The sequence below is a fragment of the Schistocerca cancellata genome, chromosome 1, assembly GCF_023864275.1.
Source record: "Schistocerca cancellata isolate TAMUIC-IGC-003103 chromosome 1, iqSchCanc2.1, whole genome shotgun sequence".
Classification (NCBI taxonomy): domain Eukaryota; kingdom Metazoa; phylum Arthropoda; class Insecta; order Orthoptera; family Acrididae; genus Schistocerca; species Schistocerca cancellata.
The window spans coordinates 531,751,527-531,773,971 of record NC_064626.1 but is presented as its reverse complement, the minus strand read 5'-3'; the positions used below and the strand labels follow the sequence as shown (position 1 = coordinate 531,773,971).

At 41.7% G+C, this 22,445-nt stretch overlaps 1 protein-coding gene across 1 annotated transcript in view; it reads right to left on the bottom strand.

Moving 5' to 3' along the window:
* The window catches only part of LOC126179332 (condensin complex subunit 1), a 221,110-nt gene that overhangs the window by 20,041 nt on the left and 178,624 nt on the right, over positions 1-22,445 (bottom strand). The window contains exons 15-20 of the mRNA XM_049924600.1: positions 21,144-21,278; positions 16,901-17,021; positions 16,677-16,764; positions 13,333-13,508; positions 11,809-11,912; positions 5,492-5,746 (exon numbers count right to left, since the gene is read on the bottom strand). Of these exons, the coding sequence (XP_049780557.1) occupies positions 5,492-5,746; positions 11,809-11,912; positions 13,333-13,508; positions 16,677-16,764; positions 16,901-17,021; positions 21,144-21,278 (879 nt within the window). The remainder of the gene's footprint in view (positions 1-5,491; positions 5,747-11,808; positions 11,913-13,332; positions 13,509-16,676; positions 16,765-16,900; positions 17,022-21,143; positions 21,279-22,445) is intronic.

The window sequence follows — 22,445 nt, the reverse complement described above, 5'->3', positions numbered from 1 at the left end:
GCACTCCCTACACCTAACGATGTTTTCGAGCCGTCGGTGTAAATAAATGTGGCCTCCGTCATCGCTGCACATAGAGCAGCAAATGCCCGACGATAAACAAGTGTAGGGGTACCATCCTTGGGAAATTGACAAAGGTCACGGAGCAGGCAGATCCGGGGACGGAGCCAAGGCGGTGCTGTACCCCAAGTTGTCCAGAAGGTTTTAGGAAAGCGGAAGGAAAGAGAATGGAGCAGTTGACGGAAGCGGACTCCCGGGGGTAGTAGGGAAGAGGAGCGGCCTGCATACCCTACATCAAAGGAGGCGTCGAAAAAAAGGTCATGGGCTGGATTAGTAGGCATGGAAGACAGATGGCTAGCATAACGACTCAGGAGTACTGCCCGCCGATTGGACAGCGGAGGTTCAGCAGTCTCAGCATAAAGGCTTTCCACAGGGCTAATGTAAAAAGCTCCAGACACTAAGCGTAATCCACGGTGGTGGATAGAGTCGAGACGCCGAAGAATAGACGGCCGAGCAGAGGAGTAGACTATCCTTCCATAATCCAATTTCGAGCGCACTAAGGCGCGATAGAGGCGGAGAAGGACCACTCGGTCCGCTCCCCAGGAAGTACCATTCAGGACACGGAGGGTGTTAAGCGATCGCAGACAGCGAGCCGAAAGATAGGAAACGTGGGAGGACCAGCTTAGTTTTCTGTCAAACATAAGACCCAAGAATTTAGCGACATCTGAAAACGGAAGGTTGACAGGACCTAGATGTAAGGAGGGCGGAAGAAACTCCTTACGTCGCCAAAAATTGACACAAACGGTCTTACTGGGTGAGAAACGGAAGCCAGTTTCGATGCTCCACGAGTGGAGGCGATCGAGACATCCTTGAAGACGTCGTTCAAGAAGGCTGGTCCGTTGAGAGCTGTAGTAGATCGCAAAATCGTCCACAAAGAGGGAGCCCGAGACATCAGGAGGGAGACAATCCATAATTGGATTTATGGCGATGGCAAATAGTACAACACTCAGCACGGATCCTTGGGGTACCCCGTTTTCTTGGGAGAAAGTACGGGAGAGAGTAGTGTTCACCCGCACCCTAAAAGTGCGCTCTGCCATAAATTCGCGAAGAAAAAGGGGCAGCCGGCCTCGAAAGACCCAAGAGAACAGTGTGCGGAGGATGCCTGTCCGCCAACAGGTATCGTATGCTCTCTCCAGATCAAAAAATATTGCTACCGTTTGGCGTTTCCGGAGAAAATTGTTCATGATATAAGTGGAGAGAGCAACAAGATGGTCAACGGCAGAACGATGCTTCCGAAATCCGCATTGGGCTGGTGTTAAAAGACTGCGGGATTCTAGCCACCAAGCTAAACGGTAATTCACCATACGCTCCAAAACCTTACAGACACTACTCGTGAGAGAAATGGGGCGATAGCTAGAGGGGAGATGTTTGTCCTTTCCAGGTTTCGGAACGGGAACGACAATAGCTTCCCGCCACCGTTTGGGAAAGGTACTGTCGGTCCAAATTCGATTATAAAGGCGGAGGAGGTACCGCAGACTAGGGGTTGATAAATGCAGCAACATTTGGACATGGATACCATCCGGTCCCGGGGCGGAGGAGCGAGAAGATGAGAGGGCATGTTGGAGTTCCCGCATGGAGAAAACAGTATTGTAGCTTTCGTGATTTTGAGAGGAGAAAGCAAGAGGTCGCACTTCCGCTGCACGTTTCTTCGGGAGAAACGCTGGCGGGTAATGTGAAGAGCTCGAAATCTCAGCAAAGTGCTGACCCAACGAGTTAGAAATTGCGACGGGGTCCACTAAGGTATCATGCGCGACAGTGAGCCCAGAAACCGGGGAGAAACTAGGCGCGCCCGAGAACCGTTGAAGCCGACTCCAAACTTCCGAGGAGGGAGTGAAGGTGTTAAATGAGCTAATAAAGAATTTCCAGCTTGCCTTCTTGCTATCGCGGATGACGCGACGGCATCGCGCACGGAGCTGCTTATAACGGATACAGTTGGCCAAAGTAGGATGGTGACGGAAAATGCGAAGAGCACGTCGCCGCTCACGTATTGCATCACGGCATGCCTCGTTCCACCAAGGAACTGGGGGGCGCCGGGGCAATTCGGAGGTGCGTGGTATTGAACGTTCCGCAGCTGTAAGGATAACGTCGGTAATATGTGTGACCTCATCGTCGACGCTGGGAAAGCGACGGTCATCGAATGTCGCGAGAGACGAAAAAAGTGTCCAATCGGCTTGGGCAAACTTCCAGCGTCGCGGGCGCATATATGGCAGTTGAGGCTGCAGTCTGAGGACACATGGAAAGTGGTCACTCGAGTGTGTATCATCAAGGGCGAACCATTCGAAGCGCCGAGCTAGCGGAACAGTACCGACCGCAAGGTCCAAATGAGATAAGGTTGTCGTGGAGGCAGACAAAAATGTGGGGACCCCAGTGTTGAGGCAAACTAGATCCGCTTGGTGGAAGACGTCTAGCAATATGGAGCCACGTGGACAAGGATGTGGAGATCCCCAAAGCGGGTGGTGGGCATTGAAGTCCCCAACCAGCAAATAGGGGGGTGGAAGCTGACCAAGAAGATGAAGGAGATCAGCTCGTGCCATGGGTGTGGATGATGGAATGTATACAGTACAAAGAGAGAACGTGTATCCAGAAAGGGAAAGACGGACGGCGACAGCTTGGAAGGAACTGTTTAAGGGGATTGGGTGATAATGGAGAGTATCATGGAGAAGAATCATGAGTCCTCCATGGGCTGGAGTGCCTTCAACAGAGGGGAGGTCATATCGGACGGACTGAAAGTGAGGGAGAACAAAGCGGTCATGGGGACGCAGCTTTGTTTCCTGAAGACAGAAGATGACCGGCGAGTAGGAGCGTAAGAGGACCGACAATTCATCCCGATTGGCTCGAATGCCGCGGATATTCCAGTGGATAATGGACATGGGGTGAAAGGAAAATGGAGGAATGTGACTGAAGTTGCTGTCAACTCAGAGACTGCTCGGTGCTAGCAACCGACAGCATGGAATGGCATTCAGCCGAAGGCAGAAGATCCTGATCCATAGGTTGGTCAGGAGCAGTCCCTGCCACCAGCGATCGGCCGGTTGACCGGCCACCAGCAGTGCGCCTCGGCGACACAGAAGATGGCCGAGGGCGATTTCCGCCAGGTGGTGCTGTAGAGGGGGCACGCCTTGGCGGAGAAGGAGAGGAACTGGGTTTCTTTGTAGCCTTCTTGGAAGAATGTGGTTTAGATGAAGAAGGAACCGATGGTTGTGAAGTTGCGGTACGTAAAAACTCTTCACGAGTATGCTCTTTTTTCGAAGACTTGGCGTCCGACTTTTGGGCTCGAGATGTAGCAGAACCCGACGAAGGGTGAGCCACAGAGTGGGCAGGCGAAAGTGGTGAGGTTGAACGAGCGATCTTTGCGCTGGCCGATCTGACGACCGTGGTACTAAAGGTGAGGTCGCAAGTCTGCGTGGCCGCCTCCTTTGTTGGCCGAGGAGAAGCAAGGACAGTGCTGTATTTTCCTGTCTGAGGCACGGTGGGCTTGCGACTGGCGAATAATTTTCGAGCAGCAAAGGTCGACACCTTTTCCTTCACCCTTATTTCCTGGATGAGCTTCTCGTCCTTAAAAACGGGGCAATCTCGAGAGGAAGCAGCGTGGTCACCCATACAGTTGATGCAGCGAGGGGATGGAGGTGGACAAGCACCCTCATGGGCATCCTTGCCACACGTAACACATTTGGCTGGATTGGAACAGGACTGGCTGGTGTGATTGAACCGCTGACATCAATAGCAACGCGTAGGGTTTGGGACGTAAGGGCGAACGGAAATTATCTCATAGCCAGCTTTGATTTGCGATGGGAGTTGAACTGTGTCAAATGTCAAGAAGACAGTGCGGGTTGGAATGATGTTTGTGTCAACCCGTTTCATTACTCTATGAACTGCCGTTACGCCCTGGTCAGACAGATAGTGCTGAATTTCTTCGTCAGACAATCCATCGAGGGAGCGTGTATAAACGACTCCACGCGAGGAATTTAAGGTACGGTGCGGTTCCACCCGGACAGGGAAGGTGTGGAGCAGAGAAGTACGCAGCAATTTTTGTGCCTGGAGGGCACTGTGTGTTTCTAACAACAGGGTGCCATTCCGTAATCTGGAACAAGACTTTACAGGACCTGCTATTGCGTCGACACCTTTCTGAATAATGAAAGGGTTGACCGTGGAGAAGTCGTGACCTTCGTCAGACCGAGAAACAACAAGGAACTGTGGCAACGATGGAAGAATCATCTGTGGCTGAGACTCAGTATACTTACGTTTGTGAGCAGACTTAGTGGAAGGTGAGGAAACCATTGCGGAAGAATCCCCCATGATTACCGGCGTCTCCGATGGCGCGCTCCTCCCTTGTGGGGGCCCTCTCTGAGGGCACTCCCGCCTTAGGTGATTGTTCACACCTCAGGTCACACCTCCCGACAAACGGACGGAGGGACCAATCGGCATTTTCGGAAGGTATCAGCTCGGGTAATCACCCCTCCCTGGGCCTGGCCGTTACCAGGGGGTACGTACGTGTCCTACCTGTCTACCCGGGGCGGGGAATTACGCGTTACCCCGTCACCGGCTACGCACGAAGGGCGTGGGTCGGCCTTCAGACACGCACAGGGAGGAAGAAAGAGAAAGGGAAGGGAAGGAAGAGAGGTCTCAAACGCCGCAGCGGAGAAAAGGGAAAGAGAAGAGATAAGGAAAAGAGAAGGACAAAGGAAGGAAGAAGACAAAAGCAAGGAAGGCGAAGAATGCAGTACATTTACGAGTGTCCGTCTCCGGACGTAGGCACAAACCATACTCCCAGATGGGGAGAAAGGGAAGGAAAGAGCCAGAGGTGAGGGGAGGAGGGGTGAAGATAGGGATGGGGAAGGATGCGGAAAGGGAAGGTATGCAGCCTGGAAAGGAAGGAAGGCCACATTAGCTCGGGGTCCCGTGCTCGCTACGCACGTATCCACAAAAGAGTTGTGGACCCCCTGGGGGGGACGGAATGCCTGACACATAGCAATGGCTACTTGGTAAAGCTTAACTGTTAAGCTTACGACTCGAACCGAACTACTGTAGCTGTATCTTCATCCATTCTACCTAAATTGTGTCTCATGTTACAATGGAGCAACTTTGTATTGATTTGGTGGTGCGATCGAAAACTTTTCTCTCTCTTTGAATTTCAAGTCTCAAATTTCAGTTGGGGCTTAGAAACGGGAAATTTTTTTCCCCCTTGATTTTGAGTCTCATTTCTCAGGTGCGGCTTAGATTTGAGTAAATACGGTAACCACAGCTACACAATTTCTTACTTCTGACCTTCACCACAACTGTTTCTGTAGAACTATTACCACCTAAAAGTTAGGCTGTTTTCTGATAGTGTAAAATAGTGTGTGCTTTACAGGCAGAAATGTATAAGATAAAAGCGCAAATCCACAATTATGAACCTCCAGTTCTAAATATGACCACAAAACAAATTTAAAAATCATACCTGTCACAAATATATCCAGTCCAGGGTTCAGCAACATTTGGAAATCGAAAAGCTATGTCACCAAAGGCTATCAGGCAATTTGCACGTAACTTTTCATCAGTTGATGTTTTCAATGCAGTCATGAAAAGTTGTATATGCTCTGCACAGAACTCACTTGATACTACCATCATCTTGGATAATGCTAAAAATGCAGATGTTAAAACACTGGTTCCATCATATTCCTTTGGCTTGGAGCATATATCAACAACGAACTTGCTGCAAAAAGTGAACAACTATTAAAATAATTTCAGTTTACATTAAGAATAATTGAAAAATTTTATTATTACAGGCTGGTTAATATAGGAAATTGTGTCAAGGGAGAACTTTCTACAACTTCCTGCACTAACAGCATCAAATAAAGAAGAGCAACATGAAGTGTATCTATGCACTGAATTAGAAGCTACTGGCCTCACTCTTTTTACTCTGTGTATTGTTTTTATGCAGGCATCCATAACCTGTCTAATAATACCATGTTGGCACACCATTTCTGCTGTAAGTATACAACTTACAGAGATTAAATACACTCCTGGAAATTGAAATAAGAACACCGTGAATTCATTGTCCCAGGAAGGGGAAACTTTATTAACACATTCCTGGGGTCAGATACATCACATGATCACACTGACAGAACCACAGGCACATAGACACAGGCAACAGAGCATGCACAATGTCGGCACTAGTACAGTGTATATCCACCTTTCGCAGCAATGCAGGCTGCTATTCTCCCATGGAGACGATCGTAGAGATACCGGATGTAGTCCTGTGGAACGGCTTGCCATGCCATTTCCACCTGGCGCCTCAGTTGGACCAGCGTTCGTGCTGGACGTGCAGACCGCGTGAGACGACGCTTCATCCAGTCCCAAACATGCTCAATGGGGGACAGATCCGGAGATCTTGCTGGCCAGGGTAGTTGACTTACACCTTCTAGAGCACGTTGGGTGGCACGGGATACATGCGGACGTGCATTGTCCTGTTGGAACAGCAAGTTCCCTTGCCGGTCTAGGAATGGTAGAATGATGGGTTCGATGACGGTTTGGATGTACCGTGCACTATTCAGTGTCCCCTCGACGATCACCAGTGGTGTACGGCCAGTGTAGGAGATCGCTCCCCACACCATGATGCCGGGTGTTGGCCCTGTGTGCCTCGGTCGTATGCAGTCCTGATTGTGGCGCTCACCTGCACGGCGCCAAACACGCATACGACCATCATTGGCACCAAGGCAGAAGCGACTCTCATCGCTGAAGACGACACGTCTCCATTTGTCCCTCCATTCACGCCTGTCGCGACACCACTGGAGGCGGGCTGCACGATGTTGGGGCGTGAGCGGAAGACGGCCTAACGGTGTGCGGGACCGTAGCCCAGCTTCATGGAGACGGTTGCGAATGGTCCTCGCCAATACCCCAGGAGCAACAGTGTCCCTAATTTGCTGGGAAGTGGCGGTGCGGTCCCCTACGGCACTGCGTAGGATCCTATGGTCTTGGCGTGCATCCGTGCGTCGCTGCGGTCCGGTCCCAGGTCGACGGGCACGTGCACCTTCCGCCGACCACTGGCGACAACATCGATGTACTGTGGAGACCTCACGCCCCACGTGTTGAGCAATTCGGCGGTACGTCCACCCGGCCTCCCGCATGCCCACTATACGTCCTCGCTCAAAGTCCGTCAACTGCACATACGGTTCACGTCCACGCTGTCGCGGCATGCTACCAGTGTTAAAGACTGCGACGGAGCTCCGTATGCCACGGCAAACTGGCTGACACTGACGGCGGCGGTGCACAAATGCTGCGCAGCTAGCGCCATTCGACGGCCAACACCGCGGTTCCTGGTGTGTCCGCTGTGCCGTGCGTGTGATCATTGCTTGTACAGCCCTCTCGCAGTGTCTGGAGCAAGTATGGTGGGTCTGACACACCGGTGTTAATGTGTTCTTTTTTCCATTTCCAGGAGTGTACATGAAAATGTTTATAACATTTTTAGATATGATGCAAAAAATTCTTCCCAATGCATAGCATATGTGTTAGGTAACGGGAAGAGCATCTGGTCACAGTTGCACTTAATGACCATGTATAGCACTGCAATGTGCAAGAGAATGCGGCCTGTAAGAGATTACTACTGTCTGAAACACGTTTTCACACTGTGGTATAAAAAGAACTGTTAGAGGAGGAGGCGTTCACAGAAAAAAGGTAGCAGAATATGGAAATTAGGAAATAGTTTCATTATCCTGCAATAGTTCTTAGTTTCTCTGTATTTTCATGATTGTGGAAGCAGCACATCCCTCTCCTGTGCACTACTATGATGGTTGACAGTTAAGCATTTCTTCAAAATAGACTTTTTTTCCAGCCTATTTAACAGGCCCAAAACATTATTACAATTTTGTTGAAAATAATGCACATAAAGGAACATCTACGACAACAGCACAGACAGAGAAACTAAGTGAGTTAAGGGAGGTGCACCTCCTCTGATACAGAGACCAAATCGCACCATCTTTCAGCAGTTTTGTAAGGCTGTAGGGACTCCTGACCAATGATCCGTGTCCGCATACCATACTTTAGTTCTGGGTGTCAAGTGTACTGACAGCTGCTTTGACAGTCCTCAAGCTTAGTTGCCTCATTATTTCTGTTACATTATGTCCCGCAATTCTACCATGAGATTATAGGGCAACTATTTTATCTTCAAAATTACTTTGCCACAGGTTCAAATGAGGCTGGTGTAATGGCAACAATTAAACCAAAAACGAACTATATATAAATGAAGCTCCCACAACTTCTGCATATCAGTGTCACTAATGAGAATACTGTGCAATCTGGGAACATACAGAAATTTCCCGTAAATGCTTGGAGGTGGATTCAAATATTCAGACTGCTATCAAAGAACACCTCGTACTTGTATATAACATGGGTCATCATTGTGTTTCTTCGGTAGTGTCGTGGAAGTGTAGAGAAAAGTCACGAAAGACTTCTGGACAAAACTTCTGAATTACTTTCTGAGGGTAAATAGCAATTTGTCATTTTGTAGGGAAGGGGAGGAGATGGAAAACAAGATAAGGATTGAACATCCCTTCAACAACAAGATGAATAAAGATGGAGTAAAAGCCAGGATTGAGAAAGAGTATGGGAGAAAATTGGGCATACCCTTTTGAAGGGACCATCCCAGCCTTCACCTTTAGTGATTTAGGGAAATCAGAGCAAACCTAAATCTGGATACTGTGACTTGATTATTGCATTGCATATCATGGTAAACAGTACTGACAATCCATTAGTGATTTTCAATTCAGCACTGGCCACCCACAAATTAAATGAAATTCACTAGATTACTGAGATACTTTATCTTTAAAAAGTGTTCAATATTTGCTGAAGGTGCAAATATGGAGAACTGTGTGTAAAAGAATAGCTGGTGCCTAGTCTTAGAATTCGAACTATAAATCAAATATGTACCACTGCTGTGGTGGTTCTTCATGAAGATGGTTTACCTCAGCACAGACAACTTTACATGCCTATTAAACTTAGTTGTAATTTTATGATAGTTATGGGAATATTTATTTTAACAGAACACTTGTGTAGCAACACAAACATTTTCTGGATGGTGTCTTCCCTTGTCTTTGGTAAGATTTCTTCTATCCATAGGGTAAATTTTACGAATCAATGTGAGCTGTGCAAAGCTGCACTCCTAATGCAACTAAATAGAATTTAGTTAATACAACAATAGGAAATTATATTAGCAACCAAAATCCCCCTCTCCCTCTTGCCGTGGACTGATTATCGGCATTCGTGTTCTGCTGAAGCAATGTCACTGGAAAAATTTATCTGCCTAGTCACTCTCTAAACCAAGACAGTGAGTCTATGGAGAATACCATACAGTTTTCCAGGTGTATGTTTCACTCGCTGATTACTCATTTACTTTTATGTCAACCTACTCCCATCTTTACCATATGAGTACTGGTAAAATGTCATCAGGACTGTAACCTACCACCAAATGACCATGAAGGCCTTTGGATGTAACACTAGTATTCTTAATTTTTGATTGTTTGCCATATCACTCACTCCTCATCCCACACTGCGTGTCAATTGCTGTTATATCTGTTACTTCTTAGCCTAACACCAAATAGTGTGGGTATAACACTAATATTTGTTATTTTCTAACAATTTTTGTGATGTCTTTCCCATTCCACCAAAACCACCTCAGAGGTGAAATGTCATCAAATTTACCCCAGTCAAGCTAACAACATAAAAAACAACAGCAGTCGTTCCCCAATATTTTATTATGTCCTCTCAATTTCAACCTCACTCTCACTCTGAGTATGTTATACTCCCCCCCCCCCCTCCACCTACTGCCCTTTTTCAGACACTAACTCATATTTGTAATGAAGATTGGTTCTAGATGCTCCAGGTGGTCCACAGTTAAGCATCCATGATGAAAGTTTCACACTTCCACCACCACAAGTAGGGGTGCAAACAGTGTCTTAACCACACAACATTTATATTTAAACTGATATGTGTACAAAGTTTGGTTGAAATTTCTCCATGTGTTCCAGAGGTGTGTATTATATTTAACTCATTTTTGTCACAACCCCTACCCCAAGGTTTAAACAACATCGGGACTAATGACAATCAGTGGCAGTGGCCCCAATAAGTGAGGACTCACCGCTAATCTTTAATTAGTTTTATGCCAGCTCCATCAACACCTAATGGTACCTAGATTGTCTTACGTGAAAAGCATATTTTTCCACACAGTAAGTAATGTAAGTAAGAGACAGCAAAGGACTTGGAAGAGCAGTTGAACAGAATGGACAGTGTCTTGAAGGGAGGATATAAGATGAACATCAACAAAAGCAAAACAAGGATAATGGAAAGTAGTTGAATTGTATCAGGTGATGCTGAAGGAAGCTGGTTAGGAAATGAGGTACTGAAACTAGTAAATGACTTTGGCTTTTCGGGCAGCAAAATAACTCATGGTAATCAAAGTAGAAAGGATATAAAATGTAGACTGGCAATGGCAAGGAGAGCTTTTCTGGAGAAGAGAAATTGGTTAACATCAAGTATAGATTTAAATGACAGGAAGTCTTTTACTGAAGGTATTTGTATGGAATGTAACCATGTATGGGAGAGAAACATGGACGATAAGCAGTTTAGACAAGAGGAGAATAGAAGTTTGTGAAGTGTGGTGCTACAGAAGAATGCTGAAGATTAGATGAGTAGATCACGTAACTAATGAGCAGGTACTGAATTAAATTGGGGAGAACAGAAATCTGTGGCACAACTTGGCTATAAGAAGGGTTCAGTTGGCAGGACATGTTCTGAGGCATTGAGTATTGGAGGACAGTGTTGAGAGTAAAAATCGTATAGGGAGACCAAGAGATGAATACACTAAGCAGATTCAGAAGGATGTAGGGTGCAATAGTTACTTGTAGATTAAGAACCTTGCACAGGACAGAGTAGCATGGAGATCTGCATCAAACCAGTCTTTGAACTGAAGACCACAACAAGTAATATATACACAAAGTCTGTTGAAATGGCTCCATGTGTTCCACAGTCCTGCTTACTCATCACAACTTTCCCACTTCCATGCTCAGAAACACTACTGCTTGGGTACCTTACAACCAAATCAACAGCTACTTGGCTTGCCGTCAGATGAGTATAAAGTTTGACTGAAATTACTACAGGTATTCCAGAGTTATCCTGGAAACGTGTGCACTCCCCCACCCACCCCTGTGCGCATGGCCACGCACGAGCAATCCCCCCCCCACCAACACACAAACTGTTAAGGATAAAAAGACTGTGAATGTGGCCCCAGAAGAGTCTACTAGACCCACTTTCTCTGTTCAGCTGACCTTGGTATCACTACCGCAATCGCCATCCCTTTTCCTATCCTCATCTTTTTCTTTATGCTTACTGTAACACCTGTATAATTATATTCCACCTCATTGTTTAACATACATGTTTATGGTCTATCCAAATTACATTTACTTTTATACTTCTCTAATTATGTAGCTAAGAAAGAATACACATTTGCATTGTAGTACATCCACAATGCAGGAAGATTGAGACAATACACATATATAAAAGCATCAAGGGAACTGATATATATATGGGCACAAATTATACCAATTGTCCGTATCCTGTATTATCTTTCTTTACTGTTGTGAAAGAGCAGTTACAGCTGTGAGCCAAGGACTCATTACTTTGTAGAATGTGTGGTTTTCCAGTATCTCAAAATAGAAAATTTGTATCATTGGGAATGAGCATGACATTCATAGCTACCTTTGCAGCATAGCTCTACAACATTACCTGCAGAGAGCAAGCATATCTGTTCCAGTCACAACATGTTTCTCACACAACATTCTGATTTGCTCATACTCATTATCTTCTGCTTGTGTACCAGATGGAGAATCCTGAAACAATGACTACAGTCATCAATCAGATTATATAAGAAACATAAAATTTAGTTTTTTTGAAGAGTAAGAAGTAACAGAACTTTTATGTAATGGAAGTCTTATCTTCATAGTGAGTGATTAATTTTATATACACTATGTGATAAAGAGGAAAAACAATCACTTTACAATAGTCTATTTTTTTTAAATTTTATAGAAAGAAAACAATGAAAACGCTGTTTTCCAAAAGTATTTGAGTTGCAGTAGTATAAGGGAATGGCTTGAACACAATGGAATTTAAGTAGATAGTTATGGAAGTAAAAATAAACAACAACAACAACAATCAACTAGTTCTGAAAACTGGAACTTGTTTTAGGCTGCTTATTGCCATTAAAATTTGCAGGAATATGAATAGTATATGTAATCATTAAAGATTTAGAGAAAGCTGTTGACAACATTGACTAGGAATACACTCTTTGAAATGCTGTAGACAGCAGGGAGCAAAAATGAATCTGGAAGTTGCAAAGAAACCCAACTGTAGTTACAAGAGTCGAAGGGCATGAAGAAGAAGTAGGTGCAAAGAGAGAGTGACTATGTTGTAGCCTATCCCTCATGATATTTAATCTCAACATTACCAAGCAGTAAGAGAAACAAAGAGGAAATTTGGTATGACTTAGGGTGAACAAGGAAGAACTTCAAAATTTGGGAATAATATTGTAATGCTGTCAGAACAAACAAAGGACATTGATGACTGGGTGAACAGAATGTTTTAAGTCTTTAAGAGTGTTTAGCAGATGAATATCAACAAAATCAAAATAAGGGCAAAGAAATGTACTCAAGTTAAATCGGGTGACAGTGATAGAATTACATTAGAAATTGCACAATAAAAGTAGCCTGCATGTTTTGCTATTTCGGCAGTAAATAAAGTGATAATGGCCAAAGTAGAGAGGGTATAAAACGCAGATTTTAATAGCAATAACACTATTTCTGGGAAAAAATATTTACACTGAATATAAATCCATATAGCAGAAATTTTTCTGTCTGTATTGTATGTAATGCAGCCATGTACGCAAGTGAAACATGGAAAATAAGTATTTTAGACAAGGAGAGAAAAGAAACTTTTGAAATTAGGTGTTACACATAAATGCTGATCATTTGACGGGTGGACTGAATTACTAATGACAAGCTTCTGCACCAAATTACAGAAAAAAGTTTTAGCACAACTTTACTAAAAGGAGGAATTGGTTGACAGGACATATCCTGAGGCATCGAGGAATTGTTGTCCATTAATGGAAGGAAGTCTGGAGGGTAAAACTTGTCCAGAGAGATTGAAGCTTGAATACAGTAAACAAGGGTACCACAGCAATGACATTCTATTAATGGGACATTAACAAAGGCACAACAACTTTAGTAAAACATTCTGTTCAATAACCTCACATACCTCTCGTGATTTTGAAGTGTCACTAGCTTTTGACTTCCTTTTGTTCTTTGTTGCTATTTTTCTCAGTCTGATGTAAACATACTCTTCTAAATGAATCATGTGTCTCAAACATATATGACCCACAACAAACAAGAAACGTGAGAGAACTTCTGCAGGATATTTTCCAGACTCTGAACCTACAGGCACAAAAAAAAGCATGATTAACAATAAAATGCAATGTTAATGGCAAAGCCTGAATGGAAAGGTTAAAGGTTAAACTTCACATATTTCACAAGCAAAGGAATGAGTCATGAAAATGGGAATAATCTGAATATTTCCAACTGTCGGAAATAGAGAACTGACCTTTAAAAAAACCATTTTTATTTATTCTGCCAATAAATTTGATTTTAGTGAGGCTCCAACATCCATCTATACCTACATCAACGTGATTACTCTGTTATCCACAATAAAGTGCCTGGCAGAGGATTCAGTGAATCACCTTCAAGCTTGTCTCTCTACCATTTGCTCTTGAACGGCGCGTGGGAAAAATGAGCACTTAATCAATTTTTCTGTGCAAGCCCTGATTTTTCTTATTTTATTTCTCCAACAGAATGTTCTCGCAGTCGGAGGAGAAAACTGGTGATTGAAATTTCATAAGAAGATCCCGTCGCAACAAAAAACACCTTTGTTTTAATGATTGGCACTCAAATTCACGTATCATGTCTCTGGCATTATCTCCCCTATTTCGCGATAATACAAAACGAGCTAACCTTCTTTGAACTTTTTCAATGTCATCCGTCAGTCCCACCTGATGCAGACCCCACACCACTACTCCAGAATAGGACTGATGTATGTGGTGTAAGCAGTCTCTTTAGTAGGCCTGTTGCACCTTCTAAGTGTTCTGTCAACGAATTGCACTCTTTGGTTTGCACTACCTACAAAATTATCTACGTGATCGTTCCAATTTAGGTTATTTGTAATTGTAATTCCTCAGTATTTCGTTGAATTTACAGCCCTCAGATTTGTGTGACTTATCACTTAATTGAAATACAGAGGATTTCTTTTAGTAGTCATATAAATAACTTAACACTTTTCTTTATTCAGGGTCAATTGCCACTTTTCGCACCATACAGATATCTTATCTAAATCATTTTGCAATTTATGTTGCTCACCTGATGACTTTACAAGACACTAAATGACAGCATCATCTGCAAACAATCTAAGAGAGCAACTCATATCGTTTCCTATGTCGTTAATATAGACCAGGAACAATAAAGGGCCTATAACACATCCTTAGGAAACACTGGATATTACTTGTTTTACTCTATGACTTTCTGTCTATTACTACGAACTGTGACCTTTCTGATAGGAAATCGCGAACCCAGTCGTACAACTGAGGCGATATTCCATAGGTATGCAGTTTGGTTAGAAGACGCTTGGGAGGAATGGTGTCGAAAGCCTTCTGGAAATCTAAAAATATGGAATCAATCTGACATCCCCTCTTGATAGCACTCACTACTTCATGAGTATAAAGAGCTAGTTGTGTTTCACAAGAACAATATTTTCTGAATCCGTGCTGATTGTATGTCAATAAATCGTTTTCTTTGAGGTAATTCATAATGTTTGAACACAGTATATGTTCCAAAACCCTACTGCAAATTGACATTAGTAATATGGGCCTGTAATTCAGTGAATTACTCTGATTTCCCTTTTTGAGGATTGGTGTGAGTAATTTTCCAGTCTTTAGGTACTAGTTTCGTGTTTGAATGAGCGGCTGTATATAATTGCTAAATAAGGATTTATCGTATCAGCATACTGTGAAAGGATCTGACTGGTATACAATCTGGACCGTAGCCCGTGCCTTTATTAAGTGATTTAAGCTGCTTTGCTACACTGAGGATATCTACTTCTATGTTTCTCTTTTGGTAGTTGTTCTTGATTGGAATTCAGGAATATTTACTTCGTCTTCTTTTGTGATGGAATTTCGAAAAATCATGTTTAATAACTCTGCTTTAGTGGCACTGTCATCAGTGACTTCACCGTTGTTATCGCGCAGTGAAGGTATTGATTGTGTCTCGCCACTGGTGCGCATTTTGTGAGACCAGAATGTCTTTGGTCTTCTGCCAGATTCTGAGACAGAGTTTAGTTGTGGAAATTATTATAAGCCTCTCGCATTGAAATATGCGCTATCTTTTGTACTTCTGCGGAACTTTGCCAATCTTGGGGATTTTGCATTCTTTTAAATTTGGAGTGCTTTCTTCGTTGCTTCTGCAACAGCAATCTGACCCTGCTTTGTGTACCATGGGGAATCAATACCATCACTTATTAAGTTAAGTGGTAGTGCTGTTGACACTATCTATGAAATTATTCACGTCTTTTCTATGCTTACATGATCAGAATGGAAGTAGTGGAGGCTGTTTCTTAAAAAGGCGTCAAGAGTAATTTTTATTGGATTTTTTAAAAGGATAGTAAATAGATAGTATACCATGACTATTAACATTTCTTGGGCGAGTAATAATTTAAACCGACTCTTTTAAGACACACCAAATCTAGAAGAAAGAAACTTGGATGCATGAATGCCGTAATTATGATTTTAACACTCTCTTTTACTAGTATATGGTTCCCTATAACTAAAATTATATCAGATTTTAAGTGTTGTGGAAGGTAAAATCTTTTTATGGTTTAAACAGCCAGATGACATCAATTATTGATTAAAAATTCTTTCTGAAACTTACATTCTAATGATTTTGTACCGTACTATTACTCAGTACATAAATCTTCCACACAACACACATTCAACACCAATGTAAAACATTTCTGCAGTTCCAAAGAACCTTATCTGAAAATTTTCCTTTGTAATATATTTTTACTGGAATGGCGGCTGGGGTTGCGGTAGCAATTTTTTTATACAGCAGTGTTTCTTTCAGGTTATGAAAAGCAGTACGAATGATTGATTACGTTCCCCTCGTTTAAACAACACACAAATTATTCTCATAATGTGATTGGATACATAAAAAATCTATTTCACCGAGTGACAGCAGAACACACATATAAGGGTATTTAACTCGGTGAGCCTTTGGAACCAGGGGCTCATTCTTGTGGCAGAAGAGATGCAGGGGAAGGAAGAGGAGTGAAGGGAAAAGAGTGGTGAGGTTTAGGAAATGGGGAGAGTTTGGATAAGTCACCCAGAACCTTGGGTCAAGGGATAGTGCCATTTATTTGCACCAGATCTTAATATTACACTGTGCTACAGCTGCCAAAAAAAGTGCTATGGAAATGTAGTTCTTAAGTTTTCCTGCAAACTGCTCAAAACAGAGATCACTGATATTTTAAGACTATTAAAAATGTACACAGGAAAGTGTTACCTGAGTCCTTATTTAGATTACAATTCTGAAGCTGCTCTGATAAACTGATCACCAATGATTCCATTTCAGCAACTGGTTTCATGGACAACTACAAAAGAAAGAGACAAATCAGAAGTCGTGAAGAGACAAGTTACAGGAAAAAATTGTATGATCAGCAGGGGAAAAAAAGAAAAGAAAAAGAGAGGTGTGAGTGGATGGGGAGTGTGAGAAGACAATTTTTGTACCTGGTATATTAATTCAATAGCAGCTTCAGCCATGACCACATAATTTGGACAGTCCTCCTTTGGGAATCCTTCACGCAATATCTTACAAAGATTTGAGAACATCACATGATCCTCTGGTAACCTAAAGAAATTCAGGGAAGCAGGTATTAACAAAACCAAACAATGTATTATTTTCTGGTAATAGGCCAGTTCTCCAGTGGCCTTCTTATGTAAGAGTAAAACATCAAATTTTACAAATGAAAAGGTTTCTGTAATAACTTACTGACAAATAATTTAAACAGTAAGTGAAAATAATAATCAAGACAGATGATGAGTATCTACTTTAAAAGCTTCAATTTATTTAAAAAACAGAGTAAAGGAATAGCATTGTTCTAGCAGGCACACAAAAATATTAGTTTAAAATAATAATAATAAAAAGTGGCAACTCTACTTTTTGAAGCATTTAAGTAGCTCTTTGCATCAGCAGTTTTTATCATTCCACTCCAAAAATAAGTCATTTTCTTCTTTATTGTAAGGAGCAAATACTGTGCATTATGATTGTAAAAATTAAGTACCTATGGTGTTTAACGATTTTCTGTGTTCTTCTATCAACTGTCTGGATAAAATAAAAAGAAACAATCTGAATATTCATTTTTCTTTTAAAATACAGAATCCGATATGAATTCATTCAAATTAAGGATTTATTACATTCTTTTACTATTCAATATGAGGGTGACTCAACAAAAAGTTCCAAAGAAGCTAAGAATATGTATCATCAAATGCAAAACAGACTTGGGGATATAAATTCTAGCACCCCATAAACCTCTCCTTCATTTTTGGAAGGAATAGTTTCCTTCACAGGTGGGAAGAAAAAACACCCAAAGAAGTTACTGACACCCAGTATCAACTACTTTGAAAAATAGTGTTTGAGAGAGCATTTTTAAGCCAAAAGTAAAACTTATATGACAAATATGGAACTAGATGATAAGATGTCAACTAATTAATTTTCAGTTACGGTTTTGAAAGTGGAACTGTGTAGAACATAGATAAAATTTAACTATGAATATTTTAATGTTTTCCATAAATCAAGAGAAAAGCACAATGAAAGCTGTTTGTACTTGTTATTTAGATACCTGTTTGTGACATTTTTCTGCAGGAGCTAAGCAGCTTTCAAGGTCACAGGGGAAAATAAACTTCCAGCACAACGATATTGTGTCGATGCAGCCTTCGAAAGACAATGTGGTAACAAGTGACACAGGGCGTACCATTACAAGAAAGCTTAGTGTGCTTGTAATGGTTCCCGTGGGTACAGGACTCGAGATTGGTAGTTGTGAGCATTTTGTACACAGTATATGAATTATACAGAAGCATGATGACATAGTGAACACATGTGGTGTACGTTATGAATAACCAGATCATTGCTGCAGATCAGCGGTCAACAACTGGAGCAAGGTCAGCTGGGAGTTAAATTATGTCTGTACTATCATTTCACACCTGTGGCATTACAGTAGTGAATGGCAATACACTCAATGTGGACTATATACCACAACCTGGAGGACCATTGTGGCTTAAGAGCATGAATAGGCTTAGCTAGTGCAACAGCTTCATTGGCTAGTGACTTTATGGCAGCCTCTGGTTCGTGTATCTCATTTTGAATTCCAAGAGTTTGTTCTGTGTACTTGTCAACCTACCAAATACATTACTTACTCACAGAGGCAGTAAGTGGCTCAGTGAATGTAGTGTATTGTCCAGCAAGACTGCCCAAAAAGAAGTGAAGTAATGTTTTGTTTATAAGTGGATTGCAGTTCAGCTTGAGATTGAGTCCCACTGTGTTCATCTGGTGCTCCCTTAGGACACAACACAACTATTGTGGAAAAGGACCACCATTGCAGTGCCCGTGTTATCATCTGTTGTAGAATCATCTTAGGAGCATGACCACCACTGGATTTGTTTCCTATTTGTACTATAACTGCGGAGTATAGAAGAGCTATTCAGAAAGCCGCAAAATGGAAACAACAGTGAAAAGCTGATGATGCTTTGAACAGACGTGTTGGGCAGTGTGCCTGTCGATCACCTGTGCACAGTGAGCAAGTAGAGATGCCTATAACAATAGAGTTCCGCCAATTATGGGTGCTGGTTGCAATGTTTCACCTCATTTCATGCAACTTCATCTACACACTTGTCAGGCAGTTCCTTTTTCATGACAACTCCCTTCCACACACGACAGGGGCAATGAGGATGATACTGCTGTGTTTTTGACAGGAAGTGTTTCAACACCCACCATATAGCCTGGACTTGGCTCCCTCTGATGTTCATCTCTGCTCACACGAACCAATGGGTATGAAGACAACATTTTGGTGCAGACAACGAAGTGTAGAAAAGAATAGGGAAGCACAGGTGGCTACCTCTATGACTAGGGTATTGAAAAGTTCATACAAAGCTACAACAAATGTCTAAGCCAGAGCGGCAACTATTTAGAGAAGTAGCTGGAAGGTATATCAAATTGTTGCAAATAAAACTTTTCGATTTTCATTGTGGTTTCCCCTTCGTGACTGATCAGACCTCACTTTCCAAAAAGCCCTTGTAGGCATGAGACCCTGCATTGGTATGTGCATCTTTTTGTTTGGTGAATGTGACTCTCCATTTTATCCGATGAATGATAATATCCTACTACAAAGGGATGACCCAGTAAGAAAATATCTGAAACATGAGCATACCATGCATCTAGAACCATCGGAAAGCTTCCTGGACTTCTTTTTTAAAAAACGATCTTAGGTTGAACGACTGTAGCTCTAAAACAGCAACAAGTCATTGTTTATTTCTAGGTGTTTGTCTCTCAGTGGGAGATTTTACTGCAACACAGGCTGGTCGACTTTATTCATGGCATGAATAGTCATCAGGCATCTGGTATTGTCAAATGAGGTGATTTATTAATTTTATGCTGTGTTCTTATGTTATTAAATCTAAACCAATCAGTTAACTCAGTAGAAGTGGAGGAAGAGTTTATAACTGGCACGACTTTGTACTCTGCCAGATGGCAAAAATTATCTAACTCCCGAGCAGCCTTGTGGAAAATTACAAGTAGAAATGTTTTTTGCTATTGAAGGAACGATTGGGGACAGCCATCGACTCAAATGGACACAATTTTGTAGGTGAATACTGCTACCTGAACATACTGAGGAAACGTGTTGCAAAGGTATAATTTCTTTAGTATCAGACATTGTGCACGACATAATCAGTTGGAGCACAAGTACATGACTGCAATGAACTGCTTATCAACAACCTATAGGGTGATCAAATTATTTTAAATTTGTACACTTTAAGCACATAGGTCAATATTAAAAAACAGCGAGGCACTAATAAGCTATGACAGATCAGAACATCGAAGGTAAATTACACGACAACTTTGAATGCTGATAAGGGCTTACAAAAAGGGAAGAAGGGCTGTTCAGTCCAGTTCAAAAGAATAAAACAGGAACTAAAATAAATGGTCATAAAATATGACCAGTCAGTGAGCTAAAAGAGGAGGGGATGTGATACACTTGTTACCATACATCTCTCCTGTTCACCACGTGTTTTTTTCATTCTCTGAAAGTAACTTTCAGGAACAAAGATGACTGGGATTTATTTATGCGCTAATTCAAACTGAAGTCCATTCAATTAATACACAATTATGATGACAATATTAATATTACTACACTTAATAGTGTTCAAGCATTGTTAATTCAAAGTGAAATTCATGGAATTTATAATAATTATAGTGATAATGTTAGTATTACTACAATTTATGTTCCAGTATCAATCCTATTCTTTAATAGACTAAATATCTTGATACTTACTTTTATTAGGACTTGTGGTCTTCCTGTACAATGTTTCACATAATGTTTTATTTTTCAAAATGCACAAAATTGACTTAACACCATTATGCCATAAACCCCTTCAAATGTAAGTGCCTACTCAAAGACAACTGGTAACTGTCACCTTTAAGCATTTCATTTCTTTTGCTCTGATTTATCCTCCACGGTTTTCTCCTGTCATATCTTCTTGCAAAAATTTGATCTCTATTTAAAAAACTGGAGTACACAAGAGGTCTGTGTGCGTCGCAGACTGGAAGTTCATCCTTTCAAAGGAAAGTTGTCTTCTTGTTATTTTTTATAAATCCTATCTTGAGACAAACACTGGCACACAATCACAGAATTCCTAGATTAAATTATATCTATGAAACAGGTTAAAATATTGCTAACAAATATCAGTGTTTCCCTACCTTTCAGAATCTCTGTGAGATTTGGCAATCAGTCGACAAGTAATGGTAACAAGAAGAAAATCCTTTTGACCACGTTCTCCTAGACAAGCAGCAAGGAGAAATGGCAATCTTGTTTTCATCATATCTGATTTCTCTCTGTGGGGAAGAAAGGCAAATTATAAATCATAGGTGATTACTGGAGTAATATGCATCTAGAATGTAGCCAACTGATGTGTTATACGTAGAAGGAAACAGATAATACAGTGTGACATCAACAGTTTACTTTCTTCCTTAGCTCCACACCAAGTGCTTTGGCTGGCCTCTTGGGGCAACTGGCAACACTGGGGCCTGTACTTTGTGTGGATTCTGTTTCTGCTTTCACTGATTTCTTGGACAACAGATATGAAAACAAGTGAAGGCAAACATATGCTATGTATGATAAAGTATGTTTTCTTAATGGCAACTGAACACTAGGACAAAAAATAGCAATAATTAAACATGCAATAATAAGGAAATCATACCCAATGTTCACCCTATAATTCAAAACATACACAATACAACGACCCAATAAAATGACAAGGTGTATATGCGGATAAGGAAAAAAAATTCCTGGATTTTTCCCGGGTTTCCCAGTTGAAAACTCACTTTCTCCTGGGTGAAAATACACTTTTTCCGTGTTAAGTGACAGTATACTTTTCCTCCAAACTGTAAAACTTAGCAATCCGTTGAATGGTAATGGTTTTATACACCGGCATAGAGTTTCTCAGACGTTTAGAAAATGAAACTCAGAAAAAAAGGCCATGTACTCTGCATATTTTCGTATTACGAAAGTATAAATTCGAATTCCACCAAACACTACATGTTACTTTCTGAAGTATTGAAATCGAGATTGCGATCCGCTTTTGTAAGCCAGTCATAGCTCACGTCACGTGATTTCGCCAGCCGGTACAGCAGATATTCAGAGCTTAGGACACGTGATGTAGTCAGCTAATAGCATTATCACTGATAAGTGGTGCATACACACAAATATGAAAAGTTAATGGTGTAAATTAATATACATCGTGTTGCTACAAGAGAAGCAAAGCTTTCACATATAATAATGGTCTCTATGATTAATAAGCAGCAAGAGAAGCTAAACTTTCACGTACAATGTTGATATTTTTTTTTGCACGTGTTACACTTTAAGATACATCACACAAATGTGCCAGTAAAATTTTTAATACCGACATAAATGTCTGATCTTCTGGGCTCGAATTTTTTTCTAAACATTCATCCTCAAATAGTTGATTTTTCAATGAGAGTCAAACGCTCTGTGATTTAAGA